The sequence below is a fragment of the Cornus florida genome, unplaced genomic scaffold (genome assembly GCF_030987335.1).
Source record: "Cornus florida cultivar Cherokee Brave unplaced genomic scaffold, ASM3098733v1 CherokeeBrave_3.0.0_Hap2_Chr11, whole genome shotgun sequence".
Taxonomy (NCBI): Eukaryota; Viridiplantae; Streptophyta; class Magnoliopsida; order Cornales; family Cornaceae; genus Cornus; species Cornus florida.
In genome coordinates, this window is record NW_026775581.1 from 123,161,430 (window position 1) to 123,179,891 (window position 18,462).

Below are 18,462 nucleotides of genomic sequence, written 5' to 3' on the forward strand. Positions count from 1 at the left end.
TAATATAATACAGTACTTATAAGTCCCTTGAAGGGTTTGTTTTTGGCTTACAGAAATCATTTACATTCAGATTTTGGAGAGAGGCCTATATATAAAACAACTTTTCACAATGTTTTAGCTGTTTTACATTGTAAATTTTATTTAAGGTCTACCCTATAATTAAGGGGCTATTTTTTATTTTATTTTTCCTAAAATCAAAATATCTTAGCCTTTATAATAATGTTTTATTCAATAACTAATTCTACTTCTATTAGAGCAGCTCCATTAGTGCTTTGGTTGGTGAAAATGGAGTAGCTTTTGGAGATTGCATGCTCCAATGGAATATAGGAAAAGTGGCTAGAAAACCAGATTGGGAAGGCAATTGGGCTCACTTTTTGTGAGCCCATTTTTGTTTTATTTTATTTTTTAAATTCCGGCCAGAACACTGTACGTAACCAGAATACTGTGTAACTACCCGAACCCGGGGGTCCAAACCGTTAACCGGGTCCTTACTCGAACCCGAGGTTAACTAAGTCATACAATCCATTTCCTGTGTCCATGACTGTCAGACGAGTCAATCCATTGTCCAAAATGCTCTAAGACACAACCTTACAAAGTGGGTCAAATGCACAGGTTAAAGAGGAAGGGTCAGCTGACGGAGCATAATCGTTTGGCACATGGTCGGTTGGCTGACAGAGTATGATCATTCGGCTGGCCTACCTGGTCAGTCGATCTGACACGGTTAATCGTTCGGCTGACCTACCTGGTCGGTCGATTTGACACGGTTAATCGTTCAGTTGGTCGGTCGGTCTGACACGGTTAATCGTTCGGCTGACCTACCTGGTCGGTCGGTCTGACCTGCATGGTCAGCCGTTCCGAAGGAAAGGGTCAGCCGTTCTGAAGGAAAGGTTCAACCGTTCTGAACCTGGAGTTTTGGTCGGCTGATGGTGAGGTTAGCGAGCCGAAACAAGGCCTCTCACCATGGAACTCTCTGGAATGACCTCGGATGGTTCTGTTGGTCGGCTGGTTCTCTTTGTTAGCCGGTCGACAGGCCCTGGATAACTGCTATATGCAGCTTGATAGTCCAGAACCCTGGACTCTTAGTGAGCCGAACCTAATAAACAACTTGATGTGCAACCAAACCCAAATTCACGTTAATAAAACATGGCATATATAATTGAAAGACATTTACAATTGATCAAAACATAACTCCATTCATTACCCATTCATCATGAATTTTTTTTTTTACATAGTCTTATTTTATTTGAAAATTATGGCCTTAAGGCCTTACATGAATCCAAATACTTGAGAAGTTTCAATAAATACATGTTCCTTTACATTATAAACGTTTACATCGAAACATCAATTTCTAAAGAATTAAATATAAGAATGAGGCCTCCATGGCCAAAATATACATAGCTTTAATATAAATAAAATGAAATGAATTCCTAACTACATCAATGTCCATGGATGCACATCATTTACTGGCTCGTCTCCAAATTCTTGAATTTGTGAAATTCATGTATGATGCTATAGCTTGTATTCCCATGATCCCTTTTCGTGATATATTCTTCTTTGGTTGTGGCTCACAGGATTTTTAATAATGTACTTTAGGCTCTTTCTACTGAGCTGTTGAGCTCACTCTTTTATCTTACACAATTAAGATATATGATCATATTTACATCACCAATCATGTAGATCAAGAATAAATCATGCTTCAAAATTCAATACTTGAAAAAACTAAACATGCTCACACCAACAAGATTTACATGTAAAGAACACATAGGAAACTCACTAAAACCATAAGAATTCATAGTTTAGACTCCCCCTACCTCAAGATAGCAACCCAAGCTCCAAGATCCAAACTCATATCCCACCAAAAGCTTGCAATACTGGTACCAAAACGTAACCCTTGTAATGATCTATAATTTGTTAACTCCGGCTTAAACCAAATCTTCTTATAGTATGAAGAAATTCTAGAGAGACGGAAGAGAGTAATATAGAGAGAGAGAGCATGTCTGCTGAAAAATGAAGGGAAAGAAAAGAATGGGTCAAAATGAAGCTACCATTTTGGATTCTAGAATTCTCTAGGTAGGTCCATGAAGCCAAAATGACAAAAATGCCCATTAAACTTCTTTATAACTTCAACTATGCCATAAAATATCACCCTCTATTTAATACCACTAATACGGCATACATACATGTGAAATGTTGATAATGCCCCTCACTTAAGATGAGAAAACCGGGAGAAGTTCTTGAATCCGGAAATCGTCCCGACTTCTGAAAAAATTCTGAAAATGATACTGTCACTTCTAATTGACTTAAAATGATTAAAAACACACTTCTAAAATCCTCGGCACAAGAAAATGACCAAAACGCCCTTCGGGGCCCGCGTGGCACGCAAAACGAGGAAATGATTAAAATAATTCAGAAAAATCAAATAAATTTCAGAAAATATAAAATAGGAAAAATTGGTAACATTACATATTGTTTCTAAGGGTATGTTTGGCTAAAATAAAAGCTAAAATTCAGATTTTTGGCTTACTTTGGTGGTTTCTCTTTTTTTTTTTTTCCTCAAAATAATTGAACCAAAAAGTCGTTAAAGTACTGTTTGGCTGGCACAAACAGTGCCTTAAAGGCTTTTTTGGGCAAAAAAAAGTTTTAAAAAATTGAAATTTTTTTTTTTTTCAAAATTTTCAATATTCCTATTGACATTATAGCAGTTTTAGGTACTATTTGGCTAACCCAAACAGTGCCTTAACGACTATATTGGTTAACCAAACAATTTTTTTGAGATTGAAAGATATGTGAATTGATATTTTGTTAGAATAAATTGAGATGAATGTAATAATGATGAGATGAAACAATGGTTGTTTATATATCATGAAAAATATAGTCGTTAGGAAAAAGTTAAAAAATAAATTTTATTTTAAAATTTAAAAATATTAAAATATTAATATTTTTAGAGAGCGAAAATGTACCATTGAAGTACATGCGATAGCTAAAATTTAGAGACTCTAAAATGCTGACGTGGCTATGAAAAATATTTATGTGACTATTAAAAAATACTGATGCGGCAAATTTGGAGAGCTTAATTTTTAAGAGTCTGTTGGAGGTGCTTTCATAGTTTCATAATGTTTCACAGGTTCTATTGAATAGCTAATTGACTCCAAACATGTGCCACAACCTACACGTGCAAACACACTGGTGGCCACTGAAGCTCATATTAGGACATGAGAATGCTTTTTGCTGAGCATCATTTATTCACAATAAGTGGGCATTCAATGGAAAGGTCCAAAAGGTAATAAAAACTAAAAAGAAATGTTTTTTTTTTATTTTTAAATTTTAAATAAAAAAATCGCAAACATATTAATTCCAACCAACAATGGGCACCAATATTAAATCATAAATTAAACCAGCTAAAGTCCTGATGAGAATCCAATTCCCCTTTTTCTGAATAATGGGGATGGAATGTCTGTTACCTTTAGAGAAAGATTTGATAAAGAAGAAATATGGTAATGATGATGTAGAGATAGAAAACTACATGGTGAACTGATGATCATCAAAGATGTGGTCAAAATGCTCAAAGCAATTAAACACCATCTTTGCATTATTGAGAAACACTCATGACCTACTTGTGTACTTAATGGGACCAGTAAAAGCTAATTTTGATTATGAATTGTGTCACCCCATAATCTAATGAACTTGAACCATCATTCGTCTTTAAATCCTCCCTCCAATTCTTCCAAGATCTTACATAAGATAAGCAGCTAAAAGGATAGAGTTTTAACATCTTGAATTACCTTGTCCAGAAACAGCTTCTTTTTTTCATTTTCTTTTTCCGGGAAATTAGGGCAGGGGACTTGAACACGGGCATACATGTTCGGGGAGCTCAACGCTTTACCAATTAGGCAACTGGATAATGCCATGTTGAGAAACAGCTTTTAGGGGGTAAAAAAAAAGCCAAACCAATCTGTCTCTCCGCATTAAACTTTTTTACCAAGAAGAGAAGATGAAAATTATGATGCATCAGTCCAAGCAGCAAAAACTGGCACACGAGGCATGGACAACGAAGGCCTCAGCTGGGCTGATGAGATCCAAGAATTGGCACTGCTTGTGGAGCTAGCAAAGAACTTGGATGGTGATGGGGTTGTTGCAATCAGCAGTGGCAAGCTGTTCTTATCAGGGCTGCCTTCTCTTGAGCTGTTTAAGCTTGTCAATAAGGAAGAGGCATTCAACAGGTGAGTCGCGGTCTTGGCTGAGTCATCCACCTCTTGCTGAACTGAGCTCATTGAATTGATCCCGATCAAATCATGTGCTGCAACTGTGAAGGATGTGCTCTTGTAATTTTCAACACTACCCTGTTTCTCATCGGGTTGAGAGGACTGACGGAGGACCATTCGCCAATCCGATTCACTTCCATTGTTCTCTTTCAAGAGATTGGCTTCCCCATGGTGGTATTGAGTTGAAGGGTGGTGATTAGAGACCTCATTACTGGATACTATTCCATTGTTTCGCCTAGCCATTTCCCCGGCAATGAGGGTACTGCTTTCCATGATTCGTTCCACATTATACCTTGATATGTCAAAGTTGGTTACTGCATTCACCCCGCGAAATTTGATTGCTGCTATGTCATAGGCCTCAGCAGCTTCCTCTTGAGTGCCTGAAATTGCAGTTCAATTAGAACCAGAATTCACTTTTTTAATGAATTATTTTCTTGTGAATCATAATTAATATCTTTGTCATCAGTCATGGTAATTACTGCATATAACAATGTTAACTTTCATAATAAATCATGTGTATAATAAGTCATGAAATCCCAAAAATAAGCCTTAGATCAGGAAGTAAAATCAGAAGATCCCTACTTCTTATTGTAAAAGCTTGTTCTTGTTGACAAGAATGGTTCATTATCAGCCTTACTATCACTAGTGAGGCAGCTGACAAGAAAAGAGTACAAAGGACTGAAAGAGTCACCTTCCTAAATCATGAAACACACCCATAATGTCTCTTGTTTAGAATTTCCTACTAATCTATTTGCCCTTACGAGGACTTGAAACCTTCGTCTCTTGTTTAGAAATTGAGTAAGGGAAGATAACATAGAAACACGATAAGCATTGAACACACACACACACACACACACAAAAATCAAGATTCAAAGGACTCACTGAATGTTCCAAGGTAAAGGTCCTTATTTCCTGCTACTCGGCCGATCCTAGCTTGCCATCGACCATGTTGATGATGTCTGCTAAAAACAAAAACAGAAACATTGATTCCAGGGGAATCTTTCTTGAAGAGAAGGATCTAAATGCAACTGTAGTTTATATTAAAAAAAGAAAAATAAAAGAAGAAGCATTACCTTGTTACTCCTCTGTATATTGAAGCCCCCCTTGAAAATCCACTGCTTTTCCTGCAAAATCAAACAGTAGATATGTAATGCAACAAAGACATGGAAATGCAGTTACTATATATATAGAATAAACAGAGGCAAAGATTTCTGAGAATTACCTTCTCAAGTGAGCAACATATTCCTGTCTGGTCATGTTCTTCATTTCTTCAAGTTGTTGTTGATAATTTTCCAACTTCAATATTTTCACTTACACATCAGTTTAAAAGTTAAAACTAAAAGATCAATAGGTGCAACAATAATCGAGTCATTACCGGGAAATTGATATGAGTGGAAGGTCCCCAATACTTAAGTGCTGCTAAATCATAAGCTCTTGCAGCTTTTTCTTCCATATCATAACCTCCTGAGAATTAATATATGTGAATGACTAGTGAAAACTAAATGCCAGCAATAATCAATGCTTAAAATTGAAAAAAAGGCTTACCCAGATAAACTGAAAATCAATGTTTGAATTGGAATGCCAACCCAGAGCAAGCAAGATCATGGAAATGTGTAACATGCAATGTTAGTAACCAAATTTTGTAAATCTTACCCAAAAATAAAAAAATAAAAAATAAACTGTGAAGTGAAAGGCATAATAGAGATGGAGTATGTTAGCACCACTAACCTTGCCTTCCTTTCCTGCTTTGGCCTTCTTTCTTGCAACTGTTGTCCCAGAGATGGGCTTCATATCTACCAGTCCATCTATGCCTGAAAATTTGTACAAGGAACAGAGTATACCCTTAACAAAATGTAGTAATAAAAAAAGGAAAAACTGAGGAAATCACAGAGCAAAAAATAGCCATTGTACAAATAAAAGCAAGGTTTCAATAAACAAAGACAAACTCTGTACAAGTGTTTAAGAAATGCTATAGACCAAACCCAAAAAAAAAAAAAAAAAAACAGAAAAAAAACAAAAAACAAAAAACACAAAAAAAAACGAAAAAGGGATTTTATAGAAATGGGTACAGCATCAACCTTGTGACACCTCTGTACTGTGAGGTTCTCTGCCCAAATGTGTCAATGGACTTTCTATGAACAATTGGCTTCTGATCCACCTTTTCAGACCCTCTCTTCTTTGTTTCCCTGGCCACACAGTCAGTCACAGTAGGTGAAATCTGCTGTGAGCCAGTAACACAGCTTGATTGTGAACCAGGACTCATGGATAAGCTCAGAGACTGCAAATCCCCATAGGTCATTACACCAATCGTCCCAGATTCTCCCCCATTGTCCCCAATATCGAATCCCTGGCCATTTGGGTAGTTCCTTGAAACCCAGTTCTTCATTTCATCATCTGCCATTGTTGGGAGCTGTGTTTTCTGAGTCTCACCCTCTAGTGGTGTTTGGCAAAAATATGAGTATTGTTGGACTTGATTTTGATTTTGGTGGTGTTGTTGCTGAGTATTGGAGCTGTGTTGAAGATGGTTTAAGAGATTTTGACTGTTAGCTTCATGATTTGGGGTTTGGTGGTAGTACATGCTGTCTAAGCTGAGAGCCATAGCTTCTCTGTCATGGTTGTCATAGTGATGGGTCCCCATTGTTGCACCAAAGAAGTCCTCCAGTTTTGGAGTTGCATTTGTTACCATCCCTTCACGGTAAAAAGTCAAACACAGAGAACTCAGCAAATATTCCAAGTCACAAAACAAAACCCCAAAAAAAGAAAAAAAGAAAAAAAGAAGAAGAAGAAGGGGGTCATGGAGAGCAAGATTTAAGCTAACCTTGTAGTTGTGAGGTACTGGAGAGAGCTTCCATCATGCAGACTGAGCCATCAGACTTGAGTGGCATGACAGTTAAGGGAGAGTAAAAGCCACCATTTTCACCATCTTGAGCTCCATAATAGATGCCAGAATAGTTGAAATGAGGTGGGGAATGGAAGAAAGTTGTTGGAATTGCACTAGAAACAGCATTAGACGAGGGAGGATGAGGGTGGTGGTCTGAGCTAGGAACATCCATGTGAGGAGAGAGAGAGAAGCCCAACCAGTTGCTATTGTTGTCATTGTTATTGTCATGATCACTCATGGACTTCATTTTTTTTTTTTTTCTCTCTCTCTAGATCAATCCCCTTTCTCACTCAAGAGAGATTTATACAAGTTTCTCTTGGTGCTAGACAACTCAATCATTGGGAAACAAATGAATAATCATATCCCAAAATCTCTTGGCTTCCCTCCATTTTGAAACTGGGGTCTTTTGTTTTTTAGCTGCAGAACCTGTTAGAAGAAAAAACCATTTATCTAAAACAAAGTGCTCTCTCTCTCTCTCTCTCTGAAAATATTTGTATAGAGAATAAATAAAGCAATTTACTTTGAACTTAAACAAAAAGAATGAGTTCCAACAAGCCATGCTGGGCATCCTTGCTGCATTTCATAGGGATCTGTGTTTGAGAAAGACTTCTCTTTTGCTTTTCCTCCTCTACTTCTTTGTCTTTCTTCTTTCTTGCTTTTTCTTTTTTTAAAAAAATTTATACGTACACATCTACATATACATATATCTAAAATTTGTATCTGTGTGGTATATTCTAGTAGCTAGTTCTTGTTCTACCGTTGGCTTAATTAAAGATAAAAAGCACCTGAAACAAGGCAGAGAAAGAAAGAGACCTCATTTTCTTAAATGGACTGGACGGCTCAATGCCCAGAAATAAAATCTTGTTACTAAAGTACCAAACAAACTTGAAAATCCTCTCTCTCTCTCCATCTCTAGGAAGTAGGAATTGATGGACTAATGGTGGGTTAGGGGAGGGAGTCCTGATCCTGTGCTGTAAAGCCTTTGGTACTGTAGCTGGTGTAGCGTTTTTCAACGACCAGAAAACAAACGTCTCATCTATATTTCAACACACAAAAACTATATTGAAACTTGAAATAATGTGTTGAAAAGATGTAACTGCGTTAAAAAAAAATTCGTGTTTGGACTGTTAAAAACAGATGTAAAGGTGTTGAAACACATTGCAGCAGCTACAACACCAAGGACACTACAACAGCGGATCCGGGCTATTAGGGAAGGTGGGCTATATTATTACTCCATGAATTAAGTGGATTTACATTTTACAGTTTTCAGGTTCGCAGTCTCGGAGGGGATTAAATATTGATAGATGGATAGACAAATATCACGGCCAGATGAGATGATAAACTGCGAATCTATTGACCTTATAGGCGCAGTACATAGCCTTCTCTACTTCACCTACTTTTTTCTTTTCTACCGTACTGCTGTTAAATCTGTAGACATGCAGTTCCAAGCGACGCCGTTTCATGTCTGTCTTTTTTATTTTTGGTGAGTGAGCATTGTATGGACCATGGAGTATTAACTGTAGATAGAAATGCATAAGACAATAGAAGGGAATCTCTTTTTTCTTTTATTTTTTTATTATTATTTTTGTTACAGAAAATAAATATTCGTGTTGAACAGAATAAATATATAAATGAAATGATATTGATATTAAATTTGATTTTTTGATAAATAAAATTATATAATTACACTTCAAAAACTCAATTCACAATTTGATGTGTAGGTTTGCACTTTGTTAATATTGTGTTTGGGAGTACCAAATCGATATTTTGAATTTTAAATCACAAAAACTTCAATTCAAAATTTTAAATAAGTTTCTTACAATTTCAAATACAATCTGCTCATTCAACGCTCTCAAACATAGTCTAGGTTAATTTTGGCTTTTTAAATCTTTAGGATCCAATCATCAAGTAAATCACGTGCGCTGTCTTGATTACTGGGGCCAGGGGTTTATGCCATATGCTATGGGCATTGTCTTCCAATCCTTCGAACTTCTTTCAAGGTTATCTTATGTTTTAGTAATTTGAATTAAATGTTACCAATAAGCCATTAGTCATATGGTATTTTTTCTACCCGAAGGGGGCTGGAGATTGTAGAGGAAAATTTCTGAAAATGTGTGTGAGCACTTGTCTAACTAAAAAAAATAAAAAATCAATTCAATTTTTCATAGATTTGATTAGCACATAAGTGTACCTCATGCAACACTCTCAAGACCATATTTTTACTCACTTCGCAGGCGTTTTCTGAAACCTTTGTGCTAAACTCAGACATGGCAATTAACGTTGCCATCAGTATTGAGGTTGGTGCACTTTTCATGATATGGAGCTTCAAGTTTATATTAATCTCATCATGTTTGGATACAAATTTTGCATGAGAAAGTTTGTAGGAGACAGATTTTCCAGTGTGAATGATTTGGTTTGAAAAGAGAAGGGAATTGTGGGATGGAAAGAGATGATGTACTAAGGATGGAGAAAATATGGAGGAATAGAGACCTCTTTTGATTGAAGTAATGATGAGTAAATCCACTCAACCACTAAAGGCTAATTGTATTTTGCCAATAATAGTTCATGCCCTAGCAAAAGGGCCTCTTTGCTGCCTCATCACAAATTGCTTTCTTTCATTTTCACAACTTTTGGTGGGAAACAGATGGGGAATGGTTGGTGGTCTACTACTACACTCCTGTTTGTCTGCTTTAAATAGGCCCTGTCAATGACCTTTTATAACTAATGTGGTTACTTCAAGTCTCTTTACCTGTTCCAGGACCATTGTGCCCTCTACCATTGGGACACCACACCATATATGTCTTTAAAAAGTTTAGGCTAGCTATTAGATGTGGTTTTATTCTAATTATTTGTGTTAGTGGATCTTTATACAGATTTGTAATCAAATTAATCAATCAATTTTACAGTGATTCCTCCTCATCAATTTTTTATCAAGTTATTATTTTTTGTACAGAGACTATCTAAATCCGGGAACATGATTGGAAACGAATTCAAAAGTGAGAGTGTGAAAGAGTCAAACTTTAGGTGATAGAATAAGAATGTGAGCAAAAGTAAGAGCGAATAGCGCATCTTTGGAGGTTAATATTTTTAATAAGTTGAGCCATGCCAAATCAATGCTACTCTAGATTGCTATTAGATCAGTCTTGGAAGACCACCCTTTTAACCCTATTAAAAAGGGAACTAAGCTGCAGATTTTAGCTCAATATCATCAATAGAATAAAGAGCTAGGGTTTGGTCCGGGCTAAGTAGTCAGTATCTAGGGCTTTGCTCAAGCTGACCATTGGCCTGTCCAATCCTCTTGTCCCACCTTGACATACTCTAAAAAACCTGAAATTTGTACATGCTCGAGTCTCACCTTATATAGAGAATCCTAAGAAATTTGTGATTGTACCCAAGTGCCAAAACAACTGATACCATGTGATCAAAATATTTAAAAGTTAAAATTTTGAGTAGTTCTTTTCATGAGCTTGTTGAAGTATGAAGTTGATTTGTCATGTGCCAATGCCGTGGTAAAAAATGAAGGAGACAAATATGATATCATAAGTTTATCGTAAGTTAGTATCTTCAATTATTTAAATTGATAATATAAAAACGTAATTTAGTATTTATTTAAATCGACAATATAAAGACGCAACGTTACTCTGATTATTTCGAGATTCAAATTAATTTGAGGACACCGACTCTAAGTATATTGATCAATGAATTTTCACTATTTCTCTCATTAATAACGAGAAATAGTTACTTATCAATGATCATTGACTGACATTGCATAGTCATACCCCGGATATCCGGTACTTTCTTCTTGTCAATGCAAACATTACCAGTATAAAGAACAATCTGAAGCAGGGGTAGTTTGGTAAATTACATAGAATACAAAATCCAAACACAATCTAAATAAGATGACAGGATCAGAAAAAGTAAATCATGGATAGCAACCCAACTGAGAGCGACTACAGAGGACTGTCTGTCCTGGTATTGCATGAGAGAGCAAAAGGTCTTTGAACTCCTTACCCTTTTTCTTCAGAGACGGAGTCGTCTTTCTCTTTCTCTTGCAAGCACGGATAGAGAGAGAGAGAGACACTACACCATTAAAGTGCCCCCTTATTTAAAACTCTTCATGGCCAGTTTTCTGCAACTCCTAACCTCACTAAATTCTGTCCGCGTGAAATAAAGCAGTCGAAAACAAACCATGTCTTGTCACGTTCACCCAAGATGCTCTCTATCTCACCCCCCTCTTTCTCTCTCCTAGACTTAATTTTGGTCATTGAAACCGTCTTCTAGTATTTATTTTAGGGTAAAGCCAAAGAAAGAGCATTTATAATGTTTAAAATTTGGACAGATAACACGTCTAATTTTTTTTTTTTTTTTTAAAGTTGTATAAATATGTTAACTTTTCAGAAATGAATAAATAAGAGCTTAACTTGTATAATATGTCACAAAATTACATTTAAGTAGTCATGCACGATATACATGCCTATATTAAGTCATATACATGCCTATATTAAGTATGAGAATTCTTAAATTGCCCTTTTAATCTTTCCATAAGATGTCTTTTTTGTTAGGGTACTTTAGTTATTTTACATTTATTTTGTTTTTTACTCTTTTCTTTCAAATACATAAGGATACTTTAATCTTTTAATCACTCCACCCACAAAAAGTCATTGTTTGCACCAAAAATAAAAATTATGAATAAGTCATTGTTTGCACCAAAAATAGAAATTATGAATTTTTAAGAATCTACATAGGTTATATATCCTATTTGCATACTATAGTAGTGTTTATGGCCGGCAACTTTTAATTTTTCTTGCGTACAAAACTAACTTGTTAGTGTTAAAAAACAAAAGATCCTATATATTTTTTTTAAATTGAGTATATATTGACATTTGTTTATTGGAGAAATTACACGGACTTTCCGTATAGTTTGACATAATTATAAAGACCTCCTCTATGGTTTAGGAAATTACTTGGTCCTCCTTTAAAAATAAAACTAATTTACACATACCTCTCCTCCTAGTGATAGACTATCAAATGGACGAACATACCTGTCTAATTTACTGAAATTCGCTTAAGTTGTTAGGATAAATGACTAAACTACCCTTATACTTTTAGATATATATATATATATATATATATATATATATATATATATTTTGATGGGTTATTTGAGAGAGGGATCTCTCTCGAGAGATCTCTAGAGAGAGATTATTAAGGAAATTGATTATTAATAATTGTTTAGAGGCACTGATGGCCTGCAATGAGGTGGGTGTATATCTATACTTGCAGGGTTACGGGTAAGATAAAGGAATAGGCGGCGATGGTAGCGGCCGTGATGGTGGATGAGGTGGTGCAGTTGCAATGGCGGTGACGGTGGACGAGTCACAACAAGGAAATTTGAGGTGTTCATGTTCATGTTATCGGGGTTGGATCTGTTGATATGTTCTTGGTCTTGCATTTTGGAACCAAAATGACTTAAAATTGAGCTTTTTATAGAAAAAATTAGAAGGATTAATTTTATGATAAAATGAATAGGTTCTAGTTTTCCAATTGGGTCTTGCAAGTCTTGATGATGGTATTGATGGTGGTGGTTGCAACGAGGAACAGCCATGTGGAAGATATGAGGGTATTTTGGAAATTTTAATTTATTTAGTACACGACATTAGCAAAATTCATCATTAATTATAACAAGGGAGAGATCCGTGTAAGTTAGTTTCATTTTTAAGGAATGTTCTAGTAATTTTCCAAACCATAGAAGAGGTCTATATAATTTACCCTTGTTTATTTAAATATTGAAATACCTAAAATGCCTTGAGACAAAAAAATCATAAAGTATTAATTATTAAGTATATTTTGGATTTTTAATAAAAAGTTTTGGTTAAAATTGACTCTCAATTGCCAATTTGCACATATTTTAAAATATAAGGATTTGTATACATACTAAATAGCATATGTATTTTTTTTAACACAGCATGTATTTTTTTACACTATACCATTTTATAAATTTCATTATGAAATTGTGGTTTGAATTTGGAAATAGTCACAACTATCCGAAAATTCTTCTTGATCCGTTTTTCTCGTAAACTCAATTTTAGGATTATCTTATGACTTAGTATTAGTGAATATATAAGAACATTTTTTTGAGTGGGGTGAGTGATACTCAAAGTCGCACTAAGAGAAAGAATATAAGTTTGGGACTAAAACTTATAAATTCCTATTTTTGAAATTATTAAACTTTTTACGTATTTTCATCCTAGACGCAAGCTTTACACTAAACCACATACATCTCTGTATTACTTGTGTGATATTTGTTTACTTTTTTTGTCGACATCTAGATTTTCACGATTGTCACATAGTGAAATGGTTTTGACGTATTTTTATCGTGATTCACATTGAACGTATGTTTTAAGCTGAACACGCAAATCTTTAAGCTATTTTACAAATTTTACCCATTTAAATGTGCCCTGGCCAAGTAATGAGGTGGAAAAGCAGTACGCTTCAATAGCCTTGGGTAGAGAGGCCCCACTAGATTTTCTATGCAAAACAGAGAAGCATCTAAGAAATGGCAGGAATTCAGGCAAGACAACAACCAAGAGAGCTTTTTAATTGGATCCAAAAGCAATCACCCACATTCCTTGGACCCCTCTATTGTTGAAAGAAACAGGAAACAGAGAAAAACCTTTGAAACAAAGCCATTGAATAAATCCACAAATAGTAATGAGGTCTCGCCTTTCATTACACAAGAGGTGCCTTTCACGTCTATTACCATGGCCCCTAGAAATATGTTTGTTTGTGGAAATTTGGGTTTATTGTTAATGGTGTTTAAGACATTTTTGACTCGGAATGCATTGAAAATGACAAACACCCAACTCTGCTTTAACCCGGTGTGATGGCGGACAGCTTGGACATGTCTTGTATTTCCACCTAAAAGGAAGGATATGCTTGGTTCAATCAATTTGTTCTAATTGTGTGCAATGTAGAGAGTTTTTTAATAAAAATAAAATAAAATGATAATTTCAACATAAATTAACCAATGAGGAATCTAATCTAATCTAAAGTGCTTTTCCATCCACAAATTTTGTATGTTTGATAAGGTGAGCTTCATCCCAAAATATATATATATATATAAAATAATTTATTTTAAAAAGTTTCATAAATTGATAATTTCCTATTATTTCAAAATATCATAGAGCAAGGGCTCCTGGCCCAAGAAGGTTTTCAGGATGTCTTATTTTTTCCGGCCCCAGTTTAGTCTAGTCTATAACTAAGTTCTTCATTTGAACACTGTCCAAATAATTAAACTCCGGAGGGACTTTAATCTCATCCATCAAATTTCTCTTAGACACTGGAGGGGCGGATTGCATTTCTTGGGATCCTTTCCCAAATGGGAATTTCTCTGTTAAATCGGCATACAAACTTTTTCGAATGGAGAGGTCTCCTGTTTCTCTCACCCTTTCTTCTTCAAGTCATGTTTAAGAGCGAAATGGCATGTGCAAAGCCATTTGGCGAATTAAAGTTCCATGTAAAATTCTTTTCTTTCTCTGGCAATGCTGTGACGAATGTATTCCCGTCCCGGCTAACCTTCATGCTCGAGGTGTTCCAATTGATCCTTCTTGTTATTTTTGTGGAGAAGAGGAAGAATCAGTTTGCCATCTCCTTTTTCGCTATCACTTCTCTCAGTTGGTGTGGAATACTTCCCCCCTAAGAATTGAGGTTGTTGATCCTAGCTCGACAAAGTGGAGTCAGATTTGGCTCCACCTTTACAGTTTATGGTCCCATAGTCATCTCCGAATCGGTAACAGGGTTTTTACCAGAACCCGAGGTCATCTAAGGCATTACCATTCTTTCTTATGTCAATGCATAAGATATAAACGTCATCCCAAGACTCATAGTACATAATATCACTAACATCACAGAAAACTCACAAATACAAGTAGAATGGTAGTGGCACCTAAGTCCGTGGATACAAGTCATACGTCCATACCTTTTTGGTTTCCTGAAAATGTAAAGATAAGGGGTAAGCTCAATAGCTTAGTAGGTAATGCCTAAAACACCGATTTTGGACTCCCTTGAGCCAACAACCAAAGAACGGAAAAAAAAGAGATGTCGGGATCATACACAGGGAATTATCAAAATCATAATCCACGTCATTCAAATTAAAAAAAAAATTATCATCACATAATCAGTCATAATCATAGATGCCAAAATGCCATGAAATGCAATGCATTGCGTAACCGTCTCAAGCTTGGTTTCACACCAACTCAAATCCCCACCTACGCTAATTGACTTTACCGAGCTGGGATTGACACTCTTAGTGTCAACTTTTTCAAGCCCTACACCGAGCCGCATCCACTCTAGGTCAAGTTAACCGTTAACTGACTTTACCGAGTCGGGATTGACACTCTTAGTGTCAACTTTTTCACGCCCTATACCGGGCTGCACCCACTCTAGGTCAAGCTAGCCCTGGGCTCGCGATACCCGGATCGTTTCTAAATCATTTCCACACAATCCTTTCCAAACACATTTCTTTAAAAAGAAACATTCCAACCTCACTTTTCCCAAACCACGCCCATGCCATGAATGGAATCATACATGAATGAAAGCGATGCAAGCATGCGTGCACTTTATCAGTTTAGCTATACATACTCATCATCACATATATGTAATCTCAAGAAATAAATTCAACGCAAGACATGTTCATTAAACAACTTTGCAACTAAGCACATATATAAACATACGAAATTAATATCATTTAGGTCATGCTTCATCACATAAACAAGTAAATACATTATCAACATTAAATCCCGACATTTATCATTTTAAGCATTGTTAGCAAGAAATCAAATAAACGAATTCAATTAAAGTCAAAACATGACGGTTTAGACATCCCTACCTCAAAAGTAGTCAAAATGCATCCCCGACCGAAAAAGTCAACGTTGGTCAATGAGGTCAATGCTCGGTCAACAAAAGTCAACGCCAGTCGAAGGCGGCAAAACGGAAAACTGTTTGGTGAGAACATAGTCGTCAATGAGGAAATTCTACTGTTCCAAAGGCCCAACTCTGGAATCCAAATCTAAGTGGTCCGAAACCCCATCCAAAACCTTCAAAAATTCATAAAATAATCACCGCTCCTCAGAAAATTAAATCCTTTGACTATGTGATAGAAAATAACGAGAGGGACATTTTCCGTCAAGGAACCAAGACTGGATTCCAGACCGATTGGTCAAAAAATGGGTGGAAAAGTCTAAGCTTAAAAACAAAAGAAAAAGAAAGGAAAATGAGAGAGAGGTACTGCGTGAGAGAGAGAGAGAGAGAGAGCAGATGGTCTGGTATGACCATATAAGGTCATTATAATGACTTATCAATAGTGGTGGGTGCCACTGCTTTTTTTAAAAAATAATTTTAACATTATATATATATATACACACATATATATAAAACATATCACAACCACAACTTTAAATATATATATATATAACCAAGTAATTATTCAACAAATAATAATGCACTAAATGCCACAAACTCGAATCACAGTCCCCGTGCTCAACAACTCCGGTAACGGGTCCCGTCTGGGACTTCCCGGCCCAAAAAATTGAAAAATGCCGAAATGACAAACGATGCATTTTCAAGAGTCATGAACTCGAAGAAATGCTCCAATCAACTTTAGGAACTCACCCGCCACACCCCATAGTGTTCGGCACGTAAAACGAGATAAAGATTAAAATAATCCAGAAAATAAAAAAATTTCAGAAAATGAAAAATTGGTAAAATCAGAAATATTACAAGACTCCCCCAACTTTGGGTTTTTTAAAGCTTTAATATGGACACTTCTTTTTCTCCTATATTTCTGGAGTGTAGGGGTGATATTATCCTTAGAGATGAGCTCTGCAGACCTTTAAGATCGCTTCCTTGTTCTTTCATCATGTGAGTAATGTGGAGTTGGCTGAAGCTTTGGTGCTTCGGGAGAGTTTACAGCTTGCTCAAGCTTGGGGTTACTCTAAAGTTATTTTTTAAGGGGACTTGTGATACCCCCGGATCTCCGGATGCGGGTTGGCCAGGCCCACGCTTGATTAGCCGAGGATATCAAATCAATTAGCAGTTAACGAACACATAATACAATTAAGAAAACAGGAATAAATAAATTACTGAAAAGAAACTAAAATGATAATCCAAAAACCTCAGAATAAAATTTTATTAATAAAGAATTATTCTGATACATCCAAATTCTCCATTTCTAATACAACTCGGGAATTCATCTAGTGGACCATTAAAAATCCTAATTGAAATTTACATAGTTAGGAAGAAACCCAAGTCTAAAACATGGAAATAAATCCTACATCGTCGGTGGAGTGAATATCTGTATCTACTCAGCACGATCAAGCTCTAAGCTGGAACCGTCGAATTCTTGTAAAAATAAGAGTGGGTCAGGCCCACATGCAAATTCTATTCTAACTGCCATCCATACAGTGACCCGATACATAGATACACCCTAGATATTATATAGTTCGTAATAGATAAATATATAACCATACTATAGGATTCTCACTAGACTATGCTGAGGGTCTCAACCTGAATAGAAGGCAACATGCAAAACACACCTGAGTGGGCATGACTACCTATGCTTAACAGGGTATACCTCAACCAACATAGCTAGCTACGCATCCTACTGCATATACGCTCCCTAACCGTCGACTGTGAGACTTAAGCTCATGTCACGGTACCATAACAATATATATAAAATCCATTCACATTCATCCATAAGAAATCCAGTAAGTCGTTCAGCGTATTCAACCGCACCGACTCATATATATAAAGAGGATTTTATTTAACAACCCATACCCTTATTCCAAAATAGGTAGGATTTTAGCAACTGGTGTTAATCCAAACCTAATATGCCACCGTCCCATACCGGTGCATACAATCCTCCATATCCGTATAAATTACAACAATTACATAATAGTTTAGCAATTTACAGTCCAAAACCATTCCAAATAATTGCAGAAGAGTATTTAGTATTTCAGCAATTTAAATCCAAAACCATGTAAATTACAACCCACACATAACAGTTTAGCAATTTACAATCCAAAACCAAAATCCAAATAATTGCAGAAACGTATTTAAAGTTTTAGCAACTTAAATCCAAGAGTTAACCCATGTATTGTTTAATAGTTTATCAACTAGCATCTAGAGAATGAATAGATCAGTTTTAGTAAATCAACAACTCTATCATGCAATTTAAAAAATTTTAAAATCATAATATTGTCCAAGAATTTGCTAAAATTAATTCTAAATTACTTCTAGCAATTCAGTTCCTTTTATCCGTCA

The 18,462-nt window shown here is 35.8% G+C and overlaps 1 protein-coding gene across 2 annotated transcripts; it reads right to left on the reverse strand.

The window, feature by feature from the left end:
• Nucleotides 1-3,474: 3,474 nt before the first annotated feature.
• Nucleotides 3,475-7,656, reverse strand: LOC132285411 (AP2-like ethylene-responsive transcription factor ANT). 2 transcript variants are annotated; one of them, XM_059787594.1, is made up of 9 exons: nt 7,081-7,656; nt 6,341-6,950; nt 5,991-6,073; nt 5,808-5,816; nt 5,638-5,726; nt 5,485-5,558; nt 5,336-5,386; nt 5,145-5,224; nt 3,475-4,642 (listed from the first exon to the last, which is right to left on the reverse strand). In XM_059787594.1, exons 1-9 carry the CDS (start codon nt 7,388-7,390, stop codon nt 3,999-4,001), a joined length of 1,950 nt encoding a protein of 649 aa, XP_059643577.1. In that variant the 5' UTR covers nt 7,391-7,656; the 3' UTR covers nt 3,475-3,998. The 2 variants fall into 2 exon arrangements, with proteins under 2 accessions (XP_059643577.1, XP_059643578.1); XM_059787595.1 differs by having other exon boundaries at nt 5,145-5,221; nt 7,081-7,655.
• Between the last annotated feature and the right edge of the window lie 10,806 nt (nt 7,657-18,462).